Raw genomic sequence first — 12,568 nt, 5'->3', positions numbered from 1 at the left:
TTCGGTGACCCCCTCACCACCGACGACCGAGGTCGCCGGTGGAAGGAAGCCGCCGGAGGACAGCACTGAAAGATTTGCCTCTCTTGGAGCGGCTAGGGTTTCTGCCGCCAGGGACAAGGGAGAGGTGTATATCGATCTAATCTAATCGGTGAATTGTGAGTACTACTACGCGTCGGTTTCCAACGCATACATCCGGGACGGACCCCATAGATGTACATCATACATATCCTAGTCAGCAAGCAGCGGAGCTTGTGTAGTTGTGTTCCGTGGGAGGGCCAGCGGTGGACGATCCAGGCAGCAAAACAGCCGCACGATCGCGGGCGGCGAAAGCAGCGCCACACAGCCGCGGCGTCCACCGCACAAACCTTCCTCTTCCTTCCCCCGCTGCTCTGCCCCCATCCCGCCCCCTCTATTTAAGGCCGCCCCCTCCCTCGCCTCCGCTGCCACGCCGACGCAGCCCAGCCACAAAACCACCTCGCCGTCCGCGCCGTCCGCCGTCGTCCCCGAAGGGACGCGGGAAGCCGGGCCGGAAAGTCTCACTTCCTTCCCTTGGAGCCCTCCGTAGCCTTCCGGGACGCTCGGCTCCTCCCCCTCCCGCCCTCCGGTTTGTCTCTCCGGGCATCACGGCTGCTTCCGCGGACCCCGCGCGCGGCGTCCCCGCTGCGCAGGTGGAGCCGCACGGAGGACGCGGAGCACTCCCCTCGGCCGGGGGCAGCCCCTCCGACCTCCTCTTCCTCGCCGGCGGCGGTCGTCTCCTTCTCTGATTGCGCGGCGGCGCTGGCTGCTAAGTGCTAACCCACGCTAAGTCGTCGTTAACAACGTCCGGTAGACGGTAGAGACAGCAGAGGAGATTGTAAGAGCAGTCCGGAGGAGATGGAGATGAAGCTGACGATTAAGAGGGTTCCGACGGTGCTGTCCAACTACCAGGAGGAAGGAGGCGGGGGCTGCGGCAGGAACTGCCTCGGGGATTGCTGCTTGCCTGGTGCGTATTATGCCCTCTCATGCCCAATTTTCATCTAGTTTTGGTCTGTCTAGGACACATCTAGATGTGACATAGCTGATGTCCACTATGTTTGTGGTCTAATTTTTTTTGTTCTATTTTTTTTTGTTTCTTGGTGATGCATTATATATTTGTGGGAACCTAGATGTGACATTCTTAAGAAACATCAGACGTGAGTTAGACAAACTGTTTCATATTGGGAGGTGCAGCTCAGCTCATTTTATCCTCGAATTCGTCTATTTTTTAGGTTTATTTTGTTTCCTCTGGGGCAAAAGTTTTCTATTTCCTTCGATTAATTATTACCCTAGAATACTACTGAATTTAGTTTAGTCGTATGGGCTTCTTCTGCTATATCTAGCTATGTTTAGTTTAGTCGTATGAATTTCTCGTTGTCCCATTAATCTAATCAAAGTTTGTTTTTAATTAGACAACTGAAACAAAGTTCTGAAACTTTTATTCTGTTGCCAAAAATTTGCAGATTTAAACATCCTTTACTAATTAACCATTCTTTTTCTATAAACACTTGTAGTTTCCAAGCTTCCCCTCTATGCTTTCAAGGCCGACCCAAAGAAGCCTGCGCAGGATGATGAGCTCCCTACCGAGTTCTTCCTAAATTCTCTCCTCCTCGCACAGGTAAGAAAATACTAGCAATCAAGTGAACCTGGCTCCTAGCTCATTTTGTTAGGAGAGTGGATGCACAACACACCACCTAGGTTCAAGTACTTACAGACATGAATTTAAGTTCCTGTCTATACTGTAGGGCTCTCCCCCCTGCAGTTTTCTTTAAAAAAATGAAAATACTAGAAAAGTTTGCATACTTAATTCTTTAGAAAGGAAGGTCATGCTGTTGTAAGAATTCGTACACTTAGCAGTTCTGCTGGTAAAACCAGTACTGGATAGTGTTTTGGTGCATTTTGTTTCCTGAGAAGATCACAGGAGTTTGTTATCGCTTACTGGCTTACAGCTATTACGCTTGGACCAAAATACGATAAATATACTGTTCTGTATTCTTCTACAAGATTTTGTAAACATGCTAAGATATCCTTGGGTAGTTAAAATGCTTAATATGGCAGAGGAGGTTAAATAGCTTAATTTGGTGCATTTCAATGTGCTACATAGACAGAATAAAAGCATGTAGTGTTTGCTTTTTATTACAAATGGATATAGATTTCAGAACTTTATGGGATGTTTCCTTTGAGGAATAAGAATGAGACCTCATCCCTTGTAACTCTTAAGCATAAGGTATCAGCCACCAAAAACGTGCCGACAGTGATACTAATCCTAGGGTGAGGTGATTCCTCAAACTCAATCTGTATGTCAACTTGTGGTTGCGGGAAAATAGATGAGAAAAATCATAATTTAGTGGCACATGCTTGGCTTTTTCAATGATATTGCGTTGGCTTTACCTTTGATAGAGCTGTAATCCAGTATGGATGTTTCTAATTGTTTCTTATTCCCAATAGGAGTTGATTATTGCAAAAATAAGCTTTGTAGGGCTGAGTTTGGAATGTAATACTTTTGTTTACTCTGTTCCTCGAAAGATAACATTGACATGGACACAGTTCTAGAAAATTTGTCTTAAAATGGACCATCAAAACATCTCATAACGATTATCTTGTTATTTTAGGTTGGCCGTTAATTCTTTATTTTATTTTATTGAACTCTTATATTTCGACTTTGCTCTCTCTTATTAGTGGGAGGACAGAGTGGCCCGAGGCCTATTCAGATATGACGTAACAGCCTGCGAGACCAAGGTGATTCCTGGCGAGCTTGGGTTTGTTGCACAGCTTAATGAAGGCCGCCACCTCAAGAAGCGCCCGACTGAGTTCCGTGTTGACCGTGTGCTCCAGCCATTCGATTCTGCCAAGTTCAACTTCACCAAGGTTGGCCAGGAGGAGGTTCTTTTTCGCTTTGGGAACGGTGGTGGCGACAGCAGCTATTTCCTTGAAAATGCCCCAAGCACTGAGGGTGACCATGCTCCCAGCGTTGTTGCAATCAATGTACACATCTTTCAGCCAAAATTTACCTTAATTCCAGAATATAAATCTTGATGTTAAGACTGGTACTTCTAACGGATTGCAGGTGAGCCCTATTGAGTACGGTCATGTGCTTCTCATTCCGCGTGTCCTTGACCGCCTGCCTCAGCAAATTGATCCTGAAAGCTTCCTGCTTGCACTACACATGGCAGCTGAGGCTGCAAGCCCATACTTTAGGCTTGGTTACAACAGCTTGGGTGCCTTTGCCACCATCAATCATCTCCACTTCCAGGTACTTTAAATCGTTAGCTTCTGTGGTGTAAACATAGTTGATAATTGTGGTGATCACACTAAAACTTTGTTTTTTGTACAGGCATACTACCTGTCAGTACCTTTTCCTGTTGAGAAGGCGCCTACCAAGAAGATCCCCCTTGCCAAGTGTGCGCTGAATAGTGGAGTGAAGGTGTCAAAACTGACAAATTTCCCCGTGAGAGGTCTGGTGTTTGAGAGAGGGAACACTCTGAAGGATTTGGCTGATGTGGTTACCAACGCTTGCATTTGGCTCCAGGAGAACAATGTTCCTTTCAACGTCCTCATCTCTGATTCTGGTAGAAGGATCTTCGTTTTTCCTCAGGTAATTTCCGCAGTAGAGTCAAAAGCTTCTTTCTGCAAATATGATATCATTACTAATCCATCAAGAAATATATTCTCAAGGTAGATTTTCTGCAAACATGAAATAATTTCTGTAGCTTAAAGTTTTGTGAAACACCATTTATTTAGTCTTCATTGTTAAATTAGATCACTGCCACATGAATTGCATAATGATGTTGGCTGCTGCCCCCATTGTACCTTCCTGATGTTTTCTAATCTTTCCTGTTGCAAATGCGCAGTGCTATGCCGAGAAGCAGGCTCTCGGTGAAGTGAGCCAGGATCTGCTAGACACGCAGGTGAACCCCGCAGTATGGGAGATCAGTGGCCACATTGTTCTGAAACAGAGGACGGACTTCGAGGAGGCTTCAGAAGCATCGGCCTGGAGGCTTCTCGCTGAGGTGTCTCTGTCGGAGGAGCGATTTGAGGAGGTGAAGGCATGTATCTTCGAGGCCACCGGCCTCACTGAATCTGACGAGGAAGAGGAATCCAGTGAGTCTCCTTATGCGTCGTCATCCTCCGTCCCACAAGCCTCTTCACACATGTCGGAAGGTTGCCTTGTCCTTCAGTGAGAGAGCAAAGGAAATCGTTCAAATCGACTCAGGTCGCAAGGTTCGCATTATCTGTGGCTGCTTGGTGTTAGCAGGGATCCCAGTGATTGTACCGTGTCCTCTCTTGCTTGCTACTTCTGCCTCTAATCTTTAGCTACCGTTGTTGGCTACTAGTTGCTGGTGTTCATACTGTGCAGTTTATTATTAAGCACAGGTATGCGTGTTGGCTTGTTTATAACTGAAATGCATTGGTGTGTTCATCGCCCGACCGTGTTTCTCATTCTAAACTGTTACCTTTGCTTTTTCATTTGTATTTTTCTTTTGTCAAGCTTATCATTTGCACATGGCCACTGCAAATTGATCTATGATGAGATGCAGACATAACTGATAGCGGATTGAAGCAGTCATGAAAGACTGATAATCTATTTTTAAAGACCCATGATGCAACTACAGACAGATAAATGATACTAGCTGTAAGAACACATTGTTCAGACAGGAGGAGGTGCAAAAATTTCAGCTTATTTTGATGTTATCACATGAGAAAAGTTATCACATCGTGAAACGCCAAACACCATGTTATTGGTCAAATTTCTGGCAGAAGCTTCAGCATCACCTAAGCTCCAAATCATTCTTTTCTTTCACCGGTTGGCAAATGCAAATTTCACCAAATCTAACTCACAGATTGTTTTCTATTTTTTAATACTGGCTACATAAACAGAGTGATTCATGTTATCACTAACTGAATTTCACAAATGAAAACTTATACCAGAGCATCTGTGGAAGAGCTCGGACATGTCGCGGTCCTAGGCACAGGCGAAGTCGATGCACAAAGTCTCAATCCCAGGCACAGTCGCACAGAGGAAGTCGATGCACAAATGGCCTGTTAGTTGCCTGCATTTACGCATCCAAATCCTGGCCCTCAGCCAGTCCCTATGGATGCAGTTTGGATGTTGGACGATGCATAAATGGCCTGTTAGTTGCCTGCATTTACGCATCCAAATCCTGGCCCTCAGCCAGTCCCTATGGATGCAGTTTGGATGTTGGACCTGCATCCAAATCCTGGCTCTCATGGAACTTAAAGCATCGTTGGGACTGACTCTGGAGGAGCGCTCGAACAACTGACTCTGGAGGAGCGCTCGAATCTTTTGTTTTCAGCGAGCCAAGCCTGAGCGATGCAAGGTACCACATGTTGCTGCAGACGGTTGCACGTGTGGGTACACGCAGGAGCCGTCACGTTATTTTTTAAAGTGACGCCATAAATCTCCTCACCCCTTTCTCACCTCTCACTCTTCCCTCCCTCCATGCTCTCACCGGCTGTGGCGAGCGTCATTAGAGGCAAGATTTGGACGGCGAGCACCAAGGATGACCATCGACTGCATCACCGCTTCATCTCCCCTTCACCACCCTATGGTTGATGTGGGTGACAGGGCGGAGATCCCCACCCCCGTGAGGGTTTCTTCCGTCGCTTCGGCCCAGTTCGATGGTACCCTGTCTGGTGACATATCTCCAACATATCTATAATTTATCAAGTATTCATTCTATATTTACATCAATTATATATGGTTTTGATGCACTTTATATTATTTTTATGGACTAACATATTAATCTAGTGGTCAGTGTCAGTTCCTGTTTTCTTTGCATGTCTTTAGCTTCGCGGAAAATCCATATCTAAGAAAGTCCAAACACGATGAAAATTCACGAGGATTTTTTGTTGAAAAAAGAAACGTCAGAAGCTTTGGGAGGCAGCCACAAGAAGCCTGAGGGCTCCACAAGGGCAGGGGCGCCTCCTAGGCCACGCCACCCAAGCTTGTGGGGCCCTCGAGGCTGCGTTTGACATAATTCCAATCATAAATTACGTAATATTCCAAACCCACGGAGCGAGGCTCGAAATAATTTTATCGCTGCCGCAAGCCTCTGTTCCGAAGCGTTCTCATTTGGAGCCCTTTTCCGGCAGTCTACCTGACCCATCCACGGAGGTTTCTTCATCAACCTTACTGCCACCATGATGATGTGGGAGTAGTTTATCCTCAGGGCTGATGGTATTTACTAGTAGCTATGTGTTTGATCTCCCCCTCTCTCTCTTTCTCTCTCTCTCATGTTCTTGATGAATTCTTTTTTTTGAAAAAACCCCCCATATTAATTAATTAATTAATAATGTTATTACAATCATTCATTACAAAATTCGCCACGCAGGGTGGAACACTACTAAGAAGAATCCCATCAGATTTATTTATAAAGCTAAACTTCGCAATTTCATGCGCCACCTTATTGGCCTGCCGATTAATTTTCGCAATTTTAAAATTCTTGAGCATCGTTAATATACTCAAGGCTTCTTTCTTCAGATCAACGAGCAGAGACCTGTCAAGATTCTCATTTGCAAGGAAAGAACGGACAAAAGCACAATCAGTCTCCAAAATAATGGATTGGTGAAGAGTAATACCTATATAAAGGCCTGCCAGACAAGCACGTAGCTCAGCTTCGTTCACGCTGCAACACTAACCCAGAAAGTCCCACGAAGAAATAATAACTTCACCAGATGAGTTCCTAACAACCACCCCCACACTGGCCGCACTAATACTCTCCACATAGCTGGCATCAACATTGATCTTGATATAATCATCTGGTGGAGGCTTCCATCCCACCTTTTCTTGTGATGTTGCGAAACCTGGTGTAGCACCTCCCACTTTCCCTTTACCTTTGTTACTAGTAACAACCTCAACAGAGTTGTGACCTGACGTAAAAGAAGACCAATAGTTTACCACAAAAATTGTAGATGCAGCAATGGATTCCTTCCCTTTCCCAAAAATTAAATCATTTCTCAGGTGCCATGCTCGTCAGAACAGAAACAAAACTTGCCCTCTTTGTTGCAAGCTCAAAAGATCCAACAAAATCAATAGCCAATCTGGTCCCGAGAATTTGAACCACTCTTCATCAGGAATATTCCATGATTCTCTCAAGGCCAGTCGCAGTGCATGCGCCTTAGGACAAATAACTAGCGCATGAAACGTGCTTTCCTCTTCTCCACAAATAGAGCACATACCTGAAGCAATCTGATGGTGCTTAACTCTATTGGTCTGGACCGCCAAGCTATCGGTCGCGGCCCTCCAAGCAAAAATTCTTATCTTCTGAGGGATATTAGCCTTCCAAATTAAATTCCAGAGTCTTCTTTCTTCGCATGGATCACCACTAGATTGACCCAATTTATCTTGACTATCCTTCAACTTAAGTGCTAAATTGTATGCACTTTTAACGGAAAATATACCGTTATTCTCATAGTGCCACGCAATAAAATCCCCATCCCCATAAGCATGAATACGAATCTTAAGAACCTCCTCTGCATCATGGGGATAGAAAAGATACTTGATCAAATTTTCATCCCATGCCTTTCTCCCACTCAAGAACAAATCAGAGACCCACTTCAATCTAGTATTGTGCCTTTTAGCTGAAATTTTAAGTCCAGTGTTCCTGGGTAAACAATTATCCCTCCAAATATTAATGCTAGATCCATCTCCCACCCGCCAAACGACACCATTCTTAAGCAATTCCAGACCATGCATAATACCCTGCCAAGTCACTGACGCAGACTGAGGAAACACTGTATCAAGAATATGTCCATGAGGGTAATACTTTGCCTTCATCAGCTTAGCACACAACGAATCCGGATGAACCAATAACCTCCACGCTTGTTTGTCCAAGAGGGCTTGGTTAAATAATCTGAGATCCCGGAATCCCATACCTCCCTTACCTTTAGACCTAGTCAATTTGTCCCAAGCTAACCAATGTGTTTTTCTTCGATCTTCCTCATCTCCCCACCAAAAATTCCTGATAATCTGTGTTAACTCCTCACAAAGGGAAGCCGGGAACTTAAAAATACCCATAGCATACACAGGTAGAGCTTGAATAACTAATTTTATTAAGTCTTTTTCACCCCACATGAAGCGTATTTATCTATCCAGTCAGAGAGCCTTTTCAAAACCTTATCTTTAGTAGATTGAAACTTACCAGCTTTCATTCTTCCCTCAGGAACCGGAAGTCCAAGATATTTATCTTCGAACCCATCGAGTAATTTTTAAGATTACCATAATAGCCACTTGATTCTCCAAACTGCACTTTTTTCCAAACATCATGTAACATTTATCAGGACTTAATAACTGCCCAGTCCCTTTCTCGTACTTCGTCAAAATATTTTTAATGACAATTGCTTGATCAATGGAGCCTTTGAAAAATAACATACTGTCGTCCGCAAACAACAAGTGGGAAATACCTGGAGCATGTCTATTCAAATGAAACTCCTGAAGAGATCGTCTGGCTGAAGCATCATTAAGCAGCAAAGAAAGTGCCTCAGCAACAAAAAGGAACAAGTACGCAGATAAAGGGTCCCCCTGCCTAAGTCCCCTAGAAGGTGAAAAAGACTCCAGCAACTGTCCATTGAAGCGGACGGCAAATTTCACCGATGTAACACACGACATAATCCAATTTATCCACCTCGGTGCAAAACCCAAAGCCCCCATCATACATTGCAAGAAATGCCAGTCTACACGATCATAAGCTTTCGCCAAATCCAACTTATACGCACAAAATTCCCCTCTTAAATCTTTAAGCATACTCAACGAATGCATACATTCAAAGGCTATGAGAGCATTGTCAGAAATTAATCTTCCCGGAATAAACGCACTTTGAGTAGGGGAAATCATACCATTAAGGAGCGGCCTCAGTCTGTTAACAAGGCATTTGGAAATAATCTTGTAGATAACATTGCACAAACTGATTGGCCCGACATCCTTAATAGACTGCGGGTTCTTAATTTTCGGGATGAGAACAATAGTTGTGTTATTAATCCCCTCAGGCATAACTCCAGAAATAAAAAACTGTTGGACAGCCTTAATAATATCCTCCTTGATCAAACCCCAATTCCGCTGGAAAAACCTTGCAGGAAAACCATCCGGTCCCGGAGCCTTTAACGTCCCCATTTGGAAAAGCGCATCACTAATCTCTTGATCCGTAAAAGGTTTGCAAAGCTCCTCATTCATATCATCAGAGACAAGGGGATTGACCAGCGAAATAATATGGGACGGGTCAACTGAATCATCACATGAGTAAAGTTGTTTAAAGAATGAGTTAGTGATACCTTTCATCTCCTCCAAATTTTCCGTGAGGCACCCATCCTCCTTCCTTAGAGCAGAAATATGATTTTTCTTTGATCTCCAGGAAGCCTTCCTCTGAAAATAATTAGTATTACGGTCTCCTCCTCTTATCTTGTCCAACCGAGATCTTTGCTTCCAAAGCATTTCTTCCTTTATAAGAAGTTCATCCATCTCAGCAAGTATTTTCTTCCTTTCCAAACCTGCAGAATGATCATTCCTACTAAACATTTTTTTAGTCTTTTACGAGCCCACTCCAGTTTCTTTGGCAGATACCCAATATGAACGCGACCCGCCCATGAAGAGATTTCATTAGTTTGTCTAGCTTATTCGCAACATCACCAAGATCATTAATATTAGAATCTCTATTCCAGCAAGCACTAATATGATCATCCAAAGCCCCACCTTCCCTCTCCCAATAAGATTCATATTTCAACTGTTTAACAAAAGTGCCAACTTTGGGAGAACCCAACAACTCAATAAAAACAGGACATTGATCAGATCTGGAGCTTATAATATGGGATACCTTACATCGAGGGAACATAGAAGACCAAAGCGGGCAAGCCACCGCACGATGAATACCTTGTTGAATTCGATCTTGATTGTATCATGAGATTTACTAATAAAGTTGGATCATATGATGTTTGTCCCCCTCTATCATTTTTGTGGCGAATTGATTCTTCCTCTTTGAAGTTTCTTTATGTTGGATTGAATACTTTGGAGTTGAGATTGCCTGATGTGTGTCTAGTATTAATTTACGGATACACATGGTGATATTGGGGTATTCTAGGTGACATAAAGGTTGAACGATACGATATCATATGGTGTTGTCGTAGTACATTCTCTAGAGCTATCTGTGACACTTTGGGGGTGGTTTGAAATTTTGATTGGAAAGATTACTTTGAGGTGGTTTTCCTACCTACACGATTTTATCCTACTTTCTCTGATAGAATAGAAACTTTGGAGTGATTCTTTGCTGCACTTTCAGGGATTATCACGTGGTTCAATTATGTTAATGATGTTGACAGATTGCACTAGTGAAAGTATGAACCCTAACCCTTGTTTCCGAGCATTGCAACACCATTTTTGCTCACTTTTATTACTTGCTACGTACCTTGATGCTTTTATTTATTCAGATTATAAAAATATATTTGTACCATCCATATTACACATATATCACCCTCTCTTCGCCGAACTAGTGCACCTATACAATTGACAACTGTATTGGGTATCTTGGGACGCAAGAGATTTCTCGTATTTGATTGCAGGATTGTTTGAGAGAGAACCATATTCATCCTACACCTCCCATGATTTGATAAACTTCATCCACTTGAGAGAAATTTTCTAATGTCCTACAAAACTCTGCTTGGAGACCCAACAAACTCTACAAGAATAAAGTTGAGTAGTAGACACCAAGCCCTTGGCAGGGAGGTGAGTGCTTGAAGATATCTTATTTAGATCTTCCAATCGAATCTTTTTGTTTCTTGTTTATCACTAGTTTGGTTTATAAAACAAAAATGCAAAAAATAAATGGAAGTGAAGTTATGTGAGATTCTTTATCTTTATGAAGTTTTTCGTGCAAACCATGAATCGGATAATCTTCATGAAGTGTTAAAAAAGAATTTAACAAAATGTTTGGTGTGAGTTCCTTGAATGATAAGCATGAATGCAATGTTATTAGTATGTACTCTATGAATATCAATTGTGTTGATGATATGCAAAGCCATAAGCTTGGGGATGTTATGTTTGATGAATATGATCTTTTTAGTGCCCTTACCTTTGATGGAAAAAATTACTATGATGAAAACATGCGTCCTATTTATGATGATTACAATGATGATGAAAGCGGGTTTGGAAGAGTGTCAACTTTAGGTAATAATTATCCCACTACTATTGAGGGTGCTGAATCTTATTACAATGATAAAAGTGGATTTGGAGAGGTCATGACTTTATTTAGTGTTGAATCCACTATTTTGGAAGATGTGTCAATTTATTATTATGAGAACAAAGTTGCTATGTATGAAGATTATTGTGATGGCACTCATGTATAAAGAATAATTGTAACCATGAAACTTCTCATCATGATTTTAATGGTCAAATTGATTATGTCAATCAAGTTTCATATGATAGTTATTTCGTTGAATTTGCTCCCGCTACTATTGATGGAAATAAATTTTCTTATCTGGAGAGTAATAAAATTTCTATGCATGTGGATCGTGAAAATGAAGGAAATATGCCCTAGAGGCAATAATAAAGTTGTTATTTTATATTTCCTTATATCATGATAAATGTCTATTATTCATGCTATAATTGTATTAACCGGAAACATGATACATGTGTGGATACATAGCCAAAACACCGTGTCCCTAGCATGCCTCTACTTGACTAGCTCGTTAATCAAAGATGGTTAAGTTTCCTAGCCATAGACATGTGTTGTCATTTGATGAAGGGGATCACATCATTAGGAGAATGATGTGATGGACAAGACCCATCTGTTAGCTTAGCATAATGATCTTTCAAGTTTTATTGCTACTGCTTTCTTCATGTCAAATACATATTCCTCCGACTATGAGATTATGCACTCCCGGACACCCGAGGATTGCCTTCTGTGCTATCAAACGTCACAAAGTAACTGGGTGATTATAAAGATGTTCTACAGGTATCTCTAAAGGTGTTTGTTGGGTTGGCATAGATCGAGATTAGGATTTGTCACTCTGAGTATTGGAGAGGTATCTCTGGGCCCTGTCAGTAATGCACATCATAAGAAGCCTTGCAAGCAATGTGACTAATGAGTTAGTTACGGGATGATGCATTATGGAACGAGTAAAGAGACTTGCCGGTAACGAGATTGAACTAGGTATGAAGATAACGACGATTGAATCTCGGGCAAGTAACATACCGATGACAAAGGGAACAATGTATGTTGTCATAGCGGTTTGACTGATAAAGATCTTCGTAGAATATGTGGGAACCAATATGAGTATCCAGGTTCCACTATTGGTTATTGACCGAAGAGGTGTCCCGATCATGTCTACATAGTTCTCGAACCCGTAGGGTCCGCATGCTTAATGTTCAATGACAATATGTATTATATGAGTTATGTGTTTTGGTGACCGAAGGTTGTTCAGAGTCCCGAATGAGATCACGGACATGACGAGGAGTCTCTAAATAGTCGAGAGGTAAAGATTGATATATTGGAAGGTAGTATTCAGACACCGGAAGTGTTCCAGAATGTATCGGGTACATATCAGA

The 12,568-nt window shown here is 42.6% G+C and overlaps 1 protein-coding gene across 1 annotated transcript; it reads left to right on the top strand.

Annotated features, from left to right (window-relative positions):
* Positions 1-434: 434 nt before the first annotated feature.
* LOC119295341 (GDP-L-galactose phosphorylase 2-like) lies at positions 435-4,450 on the top strand. The gene is made up of 6 exons (XM_037573754.1): positions 435-982; positions 1,530-1,633; positions 2,695-3,000; positions 3,083-3,268; positions 3,350-3,610; positions 3,867-4,450. Exons 1-6 carry the CDS (start codon positions 874-876, stop codon positions 4,194-4,196), a joined length of 1,296 nt encoding a protein of 431 aa, XP_037429651.1. The 5' UTR covers positions 435-873; the 3' UTR covers positions 4,197-4,450.
* The last annotated feature ends 8,118 nt before the right edge of the window (positions 4,451-12,568 follow it).

This window comes from Triticum dicoccoides, chromosome 4B (assembly GCF_002162155.2).
Source record: "Triticum dicoccoides isolate Atlit2015 ecotype Zavitan chromosome 4B, WEW_v2.0, whole genome shotgun sequence".
NCBI classification, from domain to species: domain Eukaryota; kingdom Viridiplantae; phylum Streptophyta; class Magnoliopsida; order Poales; family Poaceae; genus Triticum; species Triticum dicoccoides.
The sequence above is the reverse complement of the archived record's forward strand: the minus strand, read 5'-3'. Positions and strand labels throughout refer to the sequence as shown.